The following is a 14068-nucleotide window of genomic DNA, read 5'->3' on the forward strand; positions in this document are numbered from 1 at the left end:
ATGCGTGATGGGCCTTACACCGGATAGGGACACCAATAATGAAACTCTCATGTTGCATTATTTTACTGGTTTGCTCATATAACTCTTTTACTTGGAAGAGAAATGATCTAGCGAGCTATGTGTAAGTAATTCTTCTTCTTCTTCTTCTTTTTCTTTTTTTTTTTCTTTTTTTTTTTCTTTTTTTATTTTTATTTTTTATCTTTGCAATTGGAAAACATGTCTAAGTAAATCTTGCCATGCACATAGTTGCATATGAAAGTTTTATCATTCTCATCACCTATCTGGTCCGTCCATTAGGTCTAATCAATTTTCATTCAGTACTATGCAAAAACTACAATAATCAGGTGGTCCTAAACATCTCTAGCTGGACTTATCTTTATTTAACAATTACATGTCATAGAGATGAGAAAAATCCTTATTTTACTGATTTGGCAGCCTGAATTAGGACCAGAACAACACGCTAGCGGTTCTCACAACGAAATCTTCACATGAACATTGTTGCATTTGCATTTGCCAGCTTTCGCCTAGTCTATCTGGACATGCATTTAGGTCGTTCGGCAAGACATTACAATGTTTGGATGATTCTAACACTTTTGTTGGTGGTATATCAATGGAGGGCCTCCTAGCTAGAAGTCAAGTTTTGGTTCAGAAAAGTGGCCCGATAGTCAAGAAAAGCCCACCATGGGATCTCATGATCATGGCCCACTCGTCGGATTGGTTTTATATTTTAGGTTTTGCTTATTGTTATTATTTAGAACATCGTGAACGCTTTAGATTTCCTTGTTTGGTTTTTATTTTAGTTTACTTCATCGCCAAGTAATAGGTGTCGCACATGGTGCGAGTTTTTGGGTATAGGGTTCTCCCTATAAATAGGCACCCCTTGTAGTTCTTTTCATTCATTGAAGTTAATAAAAAATTCCTGCTTTATTTTTCTGCTCTCTTCGTGAGTTGTGGAAGAATTCAAAAGTGGGTGCGAAGCCCTCCCTTTTCGAAGGGCTAACTACCGTGGTGCGAAGCCACATCGATCCCAATTCACCCCCATCTTCCATCATCTTTTTTTCCATCTTCCCCCACCATCCGTACTTTGAATTTGTCCTTTTGTTGCATCAGATTTCTTCTTTGAAGCAGTTTCCAGATTTCGGCCCACAGGCGAGCTGAAACTTCGGCGGAGCACCACGCACAAACCGTACATCGGATCGAGCTGAGATTTGGGAGTTTTGAAGTCCATCCCTGGCCAACCAGGGCCAAGGTGGCTTTTTCCTGAATAGTGGGCCCCACACACGTGTGGCCGGGATCACACGCACGTCCGTCTGAACCATTATTGTTGTCCATACGCGGGATCATCTTTTGGCTCAGGTTTTTATCCTCTTTTATCCTCTCATAACCGTTTTTCATAAATCCTAACCCTAGATTACATGATCTCTAATTGATTTACTCCTTTTTATCAACCTTAGGGTTCCTTGAATTGAAATTAGGGAATCCCTTGAATTAGGGACTAATTTTTATGCATGAGTAGTTGATTTTATTTCCCTTTAACATCGTTTGGTTTATAATTTTTATTGGTCCAGTCCTAGCCTGTGTCGGCTTGGACCCGCATAGATTCCCATTTTTAATTGAATGTTTGGATTTTCATGTGGGATGTGGAATTTGTGTGATTGTTTCTGAATTGGTGTGATCTAAGCCTGAAATCTTGCATATCATATTTAATTTTCCATGTCCTGCATCAAATTTGGTATCAAAGCCTAGGGTTCTTGTAGGGGAATTCATTACATGTTTAGGGTTTGGTTGTTTATGTCCATTACACATCAATTCTCATCATATATGGCTGTTTAGAGGTCCATAAACCCTGAAATAAGCTGCTGAAATTTTCTGTTATCCCCTTATTTGAATTATTTTAGAAATTAACTTAGTTTTCTATTTCTAGGTTTAGAAACTTCCTTTTCTGTTTTTTAGAAACTTTCTTAATCTGTTCCTTTTTCTTTTTTAGAAACTAATTTACATTCCTTTTTCTTTTTAGAAACTAATTTACTTCCTTTTTCTTTTTAGAAACTAACTTACTTTCTATTTTTAGCAACTTTCCTTTTTTCTTTTTCTTTAGAAACTAGGTTGTTTTTTTTTAGAAACTTTTCTAATTTGTTTTTTTTAGAAGCTTTCCTAATTTGTTTCTTTAGAAACTTTCCTTTTTTGTTTTTTAGAAACTAGGTCGATTCTTTAAAAAATAAAATAAAATAAAAATCTCTTATATTTTGACAACTATATTGCTGAATTTTGGTTGACACTCTACACTAAACATGGAACAATTGCAAGAGTCACTAAACAAGTTGTCCCAAAAGTTGGAGTTTATGATTAAGCGCTTGGAAATGAACCAATGCTTTGAGCAGCTTGATGAACGCATTGCCCGACTAAAGACCATCGCCAGGACAAACCCCACCATTGGGGTAGATGTCCAATCTCAGGCAGGTGGCCTGAAGGATAGACCAATGAATGGAGTTGGCCAAGGAATCAGTTATAGGCGTGCACCCGTGTACCCACCCCATGAGGGACATCAAGACCACTATTTTGAGGGGTACAACATGTGCAGCCTTGTGACTGGAGAGAGTGCACCAGATGTTAGTGTAGAGTTACCCACTGAGGTCATTCCGGTAGTGGATGAGTTTCGTGATGTTTGTCCTGATAATCTACCGGATGAGTCCCCTAGGAGGAATATAGAGTACACTAGAACTTGGGACATCGCAATACCTACAACCGAGTTTACGTTGAATAATTTTGTCGATAGGTCCACAGGTCTAAGTCCTCGTGAAGTCATTACTGATTATAAACCTAGGAAACTTATTGATCTTGTTCCTATATCACTGTCCTATAGGCCATCAGAGTCTGCAGAGTCTTTTGCGCATCACATTCATTCATGGCATCAAGAAATCAGGCAGAAGATCATGACTAATAATGAACATTGCACATTTTCTACAGACCAATATAAATGTTTCAAAGGATTCAATATTGGGGACTCTGTGATGGTCTGTATCAGGCCCGAGCGGTATCCTTCGAGGGTTGTTCGTAAATTACACGCGTGTAGCGCTGGACCCGTCAAAATTATAAAACGAAACGGTCTCAATATGTATGAGGTAGATCTTCCACCTTTCATGGGAATTAGTTTCACATCCGATGTGGAGGATTTAGTTACTTTTCAGGGGACCACTGATACTTTGTCCGGCCCTTCGCCCACTATCCTGATTCCCTATATTTATCCCTTGAACCATGGCCCCCTCCCAATCCATTTTCCCAACCTCTACCTCCCATATCTACTTTTCCTAACCTTTCTTCCCAGCCTCTACCTCCCATACCTATCCTTCCCAACCCATTTTTTCAGCCTCTACATCCCATACCTACCCGTCCCTATCCATTTTCCCAGCCTCTACCTCCCATATCTACCCTTCCCGATCCATTTTTCCAGCCTCTACGTCCCATACCTACCCGTCCCGACCCATGTTCCCAGCCTCTACCTCCCATACCTATCCTTCCCAACTCATTTTTCCAGCCTCTTCTCCCATACCGAACCTTCACACACCCAAAAAGGAAATAGAGGATATCCTGAACCATCGGATAGTTTCACGGGTTTTAGTAGTACGTGGTTAAATGGAAGTCACGCCTAGCTTGACAACACGTGGCTCATTGAGAAGGAGCTTGAGAGACTTGATCCTAACATCCTGGAGCAGTGTGATTAATGCCAATTTCACATCAGGCTCGAGTGAGAATTGATGGGGACATCACGCGCACTCACGCCACCCCCTACGTACGTAGGAGGACCCCACCATCGATCTGGCTCGATGACGACGTCCAGAGAGGGCCTCCTAGCTAGAAGTCAAGTTTTGGTTTAAAAAAGTGGCCCGATAGTCAAGAAAAGCCCACCATGGGTTCTCATGATCATGGCCCACTCGTCGGATTGGTTTTATGTTTTAGATTTTGCTTATTGTTATTATTTAGAACATCGTGAACGCTTTAGATTTCCTTGTTTGGTTTTTATTTTAGTTTACTTCATCGCCAAGTAATAGGTGTCGCACATGGTGCGAGTTTTTGGGTATAGGGTTCTCCCTATAAATAGGCACCCCTTGTAGTTCTTTTCATTCATTGAAGTTAATAAAAAATTCCTGCTTTATTTTTCTGCTCTCTTCGTGAGTTGTGGTAGAATTTAAAAGTGGGTGCGAAGCCCTCCCTTTTCGAAGGTCTGTGGTGCGAAGCCACATCGATCCCAATTCACCCCCATCTTCCATCATCTTTTTTTCATCTTCCCCCACCATCCGTACTTCGAATTTGTCCTTTTGTTGCATCAGATTTTTTCATTACAGCAGGTTTCCAGAAACTTCGGTGGAGCACCACGCACAAACCGTACATCGGATCGAGCTGAAATTTGGAGGTTTTGGAGTCCATCCTGGCAGGCCAAGGTGACCTTTTTCTGAATAGTGGGCCCCACACACGTGCGGCCGGGATCACACGCACGTCCGTTTGGGCCATTGTTGTTGTCCACACGCGGGATCATCTTTTGGCTCAGGTTTTTATCCTCTTTATCCTCTTATAATCATTTTTTCATGAATCATAAACCTATATTACATGATCCCTAATTGATTTGCCCATTTTTATCACATTAGGGTTCCTTGAATTGAAATTAGGGAATCCCTTGGATTAGGGACTGATTTTTATGCATGAGTAGTTGATTTTATTGACATTGTTTGGTTTATAATTTTATCGGTCCAGTCCTAGCCTGTGTCGGCTTGGACCCGCATAGATTCCCCTTTAATTGAATGTTTGGATTTTCATGTGGGATGTGGAATTTGTGTGATTGTTTCTGAATTGGTGTGATCTAAGCCTGCAATCTTGCATAGTCTATCTGGACATGCATTTAGGTCGAGCCGCTAGACATTACAATGTTTGAATGATTCTAACACTTTTGTTAGTGGTGTATCAATGGACATTTGCGAAGAGAAATGATTAACGTTCATCAGGCAAAAGATCTTAATCCATAATGGGACTTTGCTAGATTATAATAGCATTTTGAAAAGGGTTTATAAAATGTTCAGCGATTAGACACCTTAGAGACCCAATAGTTTTCTTATTATAAGTAGATAATATTTGTATCCTATTACATTCATGATACAATCTTCCTTTGCCTAACATGGGACAAAATAAAGGAAAAGAAACAAATCTTCCCACATATAAAGCATCAGTACAAGCTCAGTCATAAGCCAAGATTATATATATCTAAAGCTTGTTCAACAAACTTGTTGTATTTTGAAATCTTTCTTAACAAACTTGCAATAATATCTCAGTAATAATTGAGGTAAGACTTACCTTCACCCCACAGTGGTGATCTAACTTGTATCCCTGTGAATTCTGACCTCAGATATAAGTCCTTGATTGCATGCATTTCCATGACAACATTTTTCATCTCCATCCGTTCTCTCAGAGATTCCAAAGAACACAACACACCAATTCTGACCATCGAAATCAAGCAATCACGCATTCTATTCCTTGCATTGATATGATTTCCACTGCCTTGAGTAACTTTCGCTTCTTCAAAGAGATATGGATCTACAATCTCCATTACTCGTTCAGGCAACGCCAACTTGGCAAAATGATGAAGGCTTAGATTGTCTTTAAACATGTCATCAGTTAGCCCCTTTCCAGTTATCATCTCCAAGAGAAGGATTCCATAGCTGTAAACATCTCCTTGTGTGGAAGCTTTACCGCCCATCGCATACTCTGTAATTTGTACATCTCATATTTAAATGTAAGCAAATATTCCATTTAAACAAGTAATTATCATTTCTATTTATCCTATGTTGGGAATTTCTAACATCAGCATAGAAAGAAAGCACCAAATGTGAAAGTTCGGCCTGATCCAATGGTGGTATATGAAAATTTCTCCTGAGGATATATATTGAGTACGTTCACTGATATTTATGCTAATTGAAATTTTATGAGTTTGCTAAGTATTTAGCTGCCCATGGAAGTTCTTGTGGGCCCAAGTTATGTGGGTCGACATGAGAAATATAATTCATCCTTCCATCAATTTCAAAAGCTCGTAATAGTACAGCAACTTGATCAATATTAAGATCCAAAACTCAAGTAGGCCACACAATACCTAACAATGAGAATGGAAATGCCGAATGTCGAGGCCTTCCTGGAGCCCACCACGATGTTTATATGTCATCCAAGCCGTTCATCTGGTTATTCCCACTGGCATGAACTGAGACCATAAATATTAGCGTAATGCGAAACTTGGCCCACTTGAATCTTGGATCTAAATAATTATCAGGTTGCTGTTCTATTGTGAGCTTCCGCAATTGATGGATAGATTGGATTTCTCAAAGACATCACCTTGCGCCCCATATAGCCTATGCCCACGGAAGCTTTCCTTGTATCACACAGATACACTTAAAAGAATAAAATTAAAGAAAATAGATGAATCTTACCTGGAGCGATGTACCCGATAGATCCCTTCACACCAAGCGATATGGTTTGAGCAACCTCAGAAAAAAACCTCGCTAACCCGAAATCACCAACATGAGCAATCATGTCATCATCAAGAAGAATCTTGCTCGGTTTTAAATCGCGATGCACGATTGGTGTTTGGCAATGGTGATGTAGATAATCCAGTGCAGAAGCCACATCAAGCGCTATATTTAACCTTTGAATAAAGGTTAAATTCCCCCTCTGCTGGTCATACCCATCTTTGCGTAACCACCTGTCTAGACTTCCATTGTTCATGTACTCAAAAACTAAAGCCTTGAACTCGTTGCCTTTATAATCAATGCTTGAGCAACAGTTTAAGATTTTAATAAGATTCCGATGCCTAATGTTTCTCAAAGCTTCACATTCGGCCATGAAGCTCCTCAGAGCTCCTTGCTGTTGAAGGTTGAGGACTTTCACTGCGAAAACAGTTCCATCTCCATCTTGTGTTCCTTTATATACAGAACCAAAGCTTCCGCTGCCAATCAAATTTGCAGAAGAGAAGCCATCTGTCGCTTTAAGGAGGTCTGCATATGATATGATCATGAAAGGATCCTCCACGGACGGCGGAACAGAAGGTTTCTTTCTCAACTTTCTTACCCAATACAGAGTGGTAACGAAACATGATAATGAAATAAGACACAAGACAACACCAATTATTGAGAATTTTAATTTTGAAGCAAGAGACATCCTCAATTTCTTGGAAGCTTGGCTAGAGCACGCTGGCAATTTCAATTCTTCAATACCCCCACAAAGCTTACCATTTCCAAGTACCCAAACTTCACTGGCATTTCTAAAGACCCCTTGTTTTGGTAATTCGCCCTCGAAATCATTGAAAGATAGGTTTAGGTATTCCAAAGCAGTAAGGTTCTCCAGGTATTTTGGAATCTTTCCAGACAAGTTGTTGCCTGAAAGATCCAGCGATCGAAGGCCTCTTAGAGTACTAAATGTAGAAGGAATTGACCCTTGAAAGAAGTTCCAATACAACCAGAGATACTCTAGGCTTAGACAGTTACCTAGAGAGCTTGGAATTTGGCCTGACAATTTGTTATTAGAAACATTCAATATCTGGAGTGCTTTCAGGTATCCAGCTTCCAATGGCAGATCACCACTAAACGAGTTGCCTCCAACATAGATTGCAATTAAAGTGGGAAAGCTGAAAAGTTGTTTGGGTAAGCTACCACTAAGATTATTATCAGCGAGGTTCAAATACTGCATGTATGTACAATTTCCAAGACTTGAAGGTACGCTCCCTGTTAGACTGTTTTGGTAAAAAGAAAGCATATACAACCGGGACATGTTTTGCAGGGAAGAAGGAATTTGTCCAGATAATTCATTTTCGCTGAAGGAAATTACCTCCATTTTGTTAAGCTTCCCAACACCAATGGGAATGGCACCCGTTAAAAAGTTATATTGCATAGACAACCTTGTTAAGCTGAAAAGGTTTTGAATCCCAGATGGAATGCTTCCGAATATCTTATTCTGTTCAAGTAATAGCCATGTCATTTGGGTCGAAAGATTAGCTATGGATTCAGGCAACGCACCGCTGAGACGGTTATTGTCCATTGCCAGTATTTGTAAGCTACTACAATTGGTCAAAGAAACAAGAAAACTCAAGTCATGAGCTTTCCCAGTTCCAAGTCGATTGTAGCTGAAAGATACCTTAGTGAGACCCTTGAGGCTTCCAAGATTCATAGGCACGGATCCACTAAAACTATTGCCCGCAAATGAAATAAGTACAAGTCTCGAAGCATTGGGTAATGAAACCGGTATAGGTCCTGTGAATTGGTTTGCTGAGACGTAAAGATTTTGGAGATAAGGGAGAGCGAGGCCTAAGTTGGGTGGAAGATTTCCAATCAATCTGTTAACTCCCACGTCCAATATGGTAATGGATGAAAGATTGTATAGCGAGGGAGGAATCCTACCTGACAGGTTATTAGAATCAATTGCAAGCACCTCTAAGCTTACCAGCTGGCTGAGCTCACTTGGGATGCTACCCTCGAGATTATTAATCGAAAGATAAAGGAATGTGAGAGACGAAAGGTTTCCAAGTGAAGGTGGGATGCTTCCTGTAAGATTGTTGCGACCAAGGTCCAATATGGTGAGCTTGGATAGAGAACCTAGCTCAGCTGGAATACTCCCTACAAGCTGGTTCCGGCGAAGACGGAGGACTTTGAGTTCTGGACAGTGGGTCAGATTTACTGGAATTTCTCCGGTGAATGTGTTGTTGAACAGACTGAGATACTGCAAGCGGAACAAATGGCCAATCTCTTCAGGAACCACACCGTAGAAGCTGTTGTCTGTGAAATTGATGATCCTGAGGAAGGTGAGGTTTGCTATGTAGGGAGATATGGGGCCCACCAAGTTTTGGCCAACGAGGTTCAAGGCCGTGACCCTTTGAGGATGTCGGTGACCGCAAGTCACTCCTTGCCAGTGGCAGAAGTGGAGAGTATGGTTCCAGGAGCTCAAGGAATGGAGAGGATCGTCAGTTATCAGATGTTTGAAGTGGACCAAAGCAAGCTTATCTGTTTCGTTGGACAAGTTAGCAGCAGATCCCAACAACCATGGAACGTATATTGAAGAGACAATGATGGCATGGAGGAGAAATGACCAAATTTCCCTTAGGCTCATTGGCGTGCGCTCCATTATTGGGTTCGTGAATGCAGGAAAGCCCAGTTGTGGAGACAAATAGGGAGTGGATTCCCCTCTATATCTACGGAGAAGGGCCCACTTTTCGTCCGCTCATGACTTGATGATGTAGAACGGGTCGCAGACACTTTCATGTCCAAAATGGATCAAAGAAGGCCCGATCAGATGCAGAAGTCATTAAGACCGTCAGAACCTTAAAACAAGCATATCTCGCAAATCGGAATGAGTTACTCGACGTACCATATGTGATTTTGGGGTAGGACGAGCTACTTTAGCCCACCAACCTGGCTATGCCGTGACCAACTAGATTTTTCAGCCCTCTACTAAAAACTTCTGCCTCCAGGATGAAGAGATTAGGGGAGAGAAGGTCGCCTTGGCAGATGCCTCTTGAGGATTTGAAAAAACCTACCACCTCTCCATTAACTAGCAACAAGAACCAAACATTATCCCAACATCTCTCAATCAGGTTCACCCAAGCAGAGCTGAAACCAAATTTCAAAAGCACTAGCTTTAAGAACTTCCAATCTAGCCTATCATAGGCTTTTTCCATATCCAGTTTAAGGACTACGTTTTCCCCTTGCATTTTTCTGTTAATCTCCCTAACCAACTCCTGAGCTAGCGCAATGTTCTCCTCCATAGACCGGCCTTGGACAAAGGCGCCTTGCTCTAGGGAGATAAAAGAAGGCAGCACTTCACTCAGCCTAGCAGACAGAATTTTGGAGAAGATCTTATACAAGCAATTGCAGAGGCTTATGGGAGGAAAATCAAAAAACTTCTTTGGGGTTGCCGATTTCAAAACCAAGCAGATGAGGAAAGTCGAGATGGCCCTAGGCAGATCTCCTCCTCGAAAGAAGAAAGATGCCGCCTTGAGAAGATCTTAGCCAATGATATCCCAACAGGAAGCCTAAAAACTAGCAGGAAAGTCGTCTGGGTCGGGAGCGCCATCCTTAGGCATAGATAGGACTGCCTGATGAACTTCTTGAATAGAAGGAGGGTCTAACAGGCGGGCTTTCACCTCATGGGAAACTAAAGAGGGACGACATCCAGCAAGGCAGGGTCCACGTCCATTCTGTCTGCCTGATAACCTGATTGGAAGTAATCTGACGTTGTACGCTTGATCTGAGATACTTTCTCTAGCTTTTGCCTAGAGTCGAGCTCTATACTTCGAATGACTAATTTCCTTTGACACTCCGTCGCTGAGGACTGATCAAAGTCACTTTTGATTGTGGATAGAGAGGGATAACCATGGTTGTTGTTGTGGGAAGAAGTGATTGTCAGAAGGGACTTGGGGTAGAGAGGAATAGTTGTGGTTGTCATGTGGAAGACAATAAATGAGATAAAATTTGGATGTCATAATGTATTTCCTTGGAAGACAATGAACATATATCATTTGTTAAGGGTCAAGGTTGTCATGTGTTAAGGGACTGGGTCACAATTCATGTAATAAGGGTAGAGATTGTCATGTGTTAAGGGTCTGAGTCATATTTGTCATATGTTAATGGTCGAGGTTGTCATGTGTTAAGGGTCTGAGTCATGTTTGTCATGTGTTAATGGTCTAGGTTGTGGTTGTCACGTCTTAAGGGTTGAGGTTGTCACGTGTTAAGGGTCGGGGTCGGGGTTGTCATGTGTTAAGGGTTGTGGGGCTCATCGTGGGATATGTGTTGAATCCACTCCGAAGATTAATGAATTACATATAAAAAATTTGTGGCCTCTAAGAAGTTTTCAATGGTAGGTTTTCAATCTTATTGCTTTATGTGGTGTAGTCAAGCCTTTGATATGCCTCATTTTTGGGCTCATGCCCTAAAATGATCTTTCAAAATGGATGGACATTGTGGATAAAATACATACATACATCACAGTTGGCCCCATAGGACTATCCATCTCTAGTTAGGTCCTACTACCCCATTTGTGTCACATTCCGGTAATTTTGAGCAAAAGCCTTTTAGGGAAGTTCCTTATAGAAGTTATGTTGGGCCCACATGATGTTTGTAGGAAATCCACTCCGCTCATCTATTTTGGACGTTCATGTTAAGACATAAGACTAAAATTTAGATAGATCGGAAACTCAAGTTGCCACACAACTACAAATAGTGGAAAGGGGTTGCCTACTATTCAAACCTTTCTGGACTCCACTATGATGTTTATATGCAATCCAAACCGTTCATAAAATGGCCCAAATGCTCATAAGTTCCTTACCACAAGGATGAACTAGAATAATAAAAGTATTTAATTTGATCCAACACTTCTGCGGCCCCTTGAATGTTTCAACCATGGGCGTACAACTTTCCTTGTTTTCTATTGTGTGGATCACTTGAACTTTGGATCTACCTCTTTTTTTCAGTTCATGTCATAAAATGATTGGTCAAAACATGTGAATGGTGTGGATTTCTCACATATACAATAGCAGGCCTCATAGTGTTTACTCCATCTGAATCCCTCTCACCATCATGCCCTTATGGGCGTTGGGCTCAAAGCTAAGGGGCAGCTTCAAACAGGTAGGATGACAAATAAATATTGCAGTGGGCCTGGGAAAGATTTTAATAGTCGTTGTTGAATGCCACTGTTTCCTAAGATGGTTCTCCACCTCATATTTTTTTCCTACTCATTTTTGGGATCATGCCATAAGATTAGTTGCCAAGACAAATGGATGGCATAAATATACGATGCATACATTGAGGTGGGCCTATAATCAATGTAATCATAGCTGGTTCCGGGGGTCACAGCTAAGTCGCGTTCTGATATAAGAAGCTGGGCATAACCTATAAGCATGTGTACACTCCACTGGATTCCACTTGTTGCTGCTCCACCGAATCATCTTTATGTTGTCTGAGGATTTTTCTCACTGCATGTTAGCTGTTGGCTGGACTTTTGTATCCGAGTCTCCCGGTCTTCATCCAATGCGAAAACAAGTTAAAACTCATTTTGCTCTCTCCTTGTGGAACGCCCTGTTTATGGAAGTTGACTATTTGGCGGGACTTCTGCTTCCTGGACGCCTGTCTTCATCCAACATAAAACAATAATAATTATTATAAATAAATAAATAATGAAGAGAAAAAACAAAGGGAACACGAGTTGACTGTGCCCCGCCTGCAGTGAGTTCTTGTTGATAGAAGGTATGTGGACCAACTACGATGTTTTTAAGAAATTTATGTAAGGACATTAATTAGCCCCAAAATGAGGTAGATCATCCGTTGCTTGGAGGTAGATTGAATGCCTACCATTGAAACATTCCTGGGGCCACGGAAGTTTTGGATCAGGATAATATTTTTGTGTTTAATTTCAGTTCATCCCAATGTTATTAACATTATGAATTGCATGGCAAATAAACATGATGGTGGACCCTGGAAAGTTTCAATGGTAAGCATTTTCCACCCCACTATTTCCTGCCATGTGGCTCTATTTCCTCTCCCAAATGTTTCCTTGTCAACCGAATCTAATCTTTTTAAAACTAATTTCCTCAACTTTATGCCAGAGTGGTCACGTGTAATGTATCTATGGAGATAATCCAACTAGTTCAAACTCCATAAAACGTTGGTCCAAAATAAACTTCTATTGGGCAGTCCCACCATTTCAATCAGCGTGGGAAATTGAAGAAATCATTGGGCGGGACTGGCTAATATGGATCATTTTTAGAAATAGGCCATGCATGAAAGGGCCCACCAGATGGACAGCCTTGATGCGTATATAATACCTCCACTAACGATGTGAAGAAATGCCTCTGCCGTACCGATGAGGCTGTCTCTTTGTACATTCTGTGTACCCAAAAATCAGGTCAGTCCCCCTAGCTATGGACAGTTCGGATAGGTGATGCATATGCAAATGAGTCCAAATGCAACTATGTGCATGGTAGGTTCTAATACACTCAGCCCATTGATCATTACTCCCTTGTAAACATGGACCTTCCTCGTAACACCTTTTTAATTATTATTATTATATGTGGCACTATAAGGTCGACCTCATGGGAACTTCCCATGAGGTTGAGCTGTGTGGGCCCCACCATGATGTACGTCAGACATCAACACCGTGCATTTGATGGTTCCCCTTTAGTTTATGTCATATCGTAAAAATCAGCCGTATACAAAATTCAGGTGGACCATATCATCTAAAACCATGTGAGGACATGCCTAAAACATATAAAATCACTTGGTGGGGCCCACATAAGCTTTTGATGCGGCTGAAACTTGGTCTGACCCCTCATGCAAGTGTGACACACAATAGATGGGATGGATTTGTGAACAACATCTCGATGGGCACAATAAATTATTATAAATGTTTTAATGAGAGGATAACCCCTCTCAACTGTTGTATGTGGTGTGGCATGTGGCCCACCTAAGTCATGTATTTGGCTTGAGGTTTAAGTTTGTGGCCCACCATGGAATGGTGCATCTGACTAATGGGGTAGCTTTGTCACGCCCCGAAATTCGGTACTCGAGTTGGCTAGACCCAGGTCCGAATCTCAGGTCATGATTCAATTTTAAACATTCACAACCACACTTAATTAAAACTCATTACAATAAACAATATTCATCAAATACAATCTTTAACTATTACAGCCTAAACTCACTTCTAAGTTCTTATTATTATTATTTTTTTAAAATACAAATACAGATATGGCTACCACTAAGCCGATGGTTAGATCCTTACTCTGCTTCGCCTCGACTAAACTCCAAGACCTGAAACACTGTTATTTTGGGTATGAGCACAACCGCTCGTGGGATCTTATCCAACCAAATATGAAATTTCTAGATTTATATCAAACGAATAAATAATAAAAGTACTTTCTGAAATTCCAAAACATGAATCAAAATATTAAATATTTCATATGACATGAATGCGATGCTGGAATCATAAAGACGTACTGAATGCCACACTATCATGAATTCAAGAATAAAATTAAATAATCACCACATCTTAC

At 40.8% G+C, this 14068-nt stretch overlaps 1 protein-coding gene across 1 annotated transcript; it reads right to left on the bottom strand.

Moving 5' to 3' along the window:
* Window positions 1-5161: 5161 nt before the first annotated feature.
* On the bottom strand, window positions 5162-9150 carry LOC131253776 (probable LRR receptor-like serine/threonine-protein kinase At3g47570). The gene is made up of 2 exons (XM_058254916.1): window positions 6468-9150; window positions 5162-5754 (listed from the first exon to the last, which is right to left on the bottom strand). Exons 1-2 carry the CDS (start codon window positions 9148-9150, stop codon window positions 5318-5320), a joined length of 3120 nt encoding a protein of 1039 aa, XP_058110899.1. The 3' UTR covers window positions 5162-5317.
* Between the last annotated feature and the right edge of the window lie 4918 nt (window positions 9151-14068).

Source organism: Magnolia sinica, chromosome 8 (genome assembly GCF_029962835.1).
Source record: "Magnolia sinica isolate HGM2019 chromosome 8, MsV1, whole genome shotgun sequence".
NCBI classification, from domain to species: Eukaryota; Viridiplantae; Streptophyta; class Magnoliopsida; order Magnoliales; family Magnoliaceae; genus Magnolia; species Magnolia sinica.

Coding starts and splice junctions, on each gene's coding strand:
- LOC131253776 (XM_058254916.1), bottom strand. CDS start 9,150: ATGGAGCGCACGCCAATGAGCCTAAGGGAAATTTGGTCATTTCTCCTC. Junction 5,755..6,467: donor TATCGGGTACATCGCTCCAG/GTAAGATTCATC, acceptor TACAAATTACAG/AGTATGCGATGGGCGGTAAA.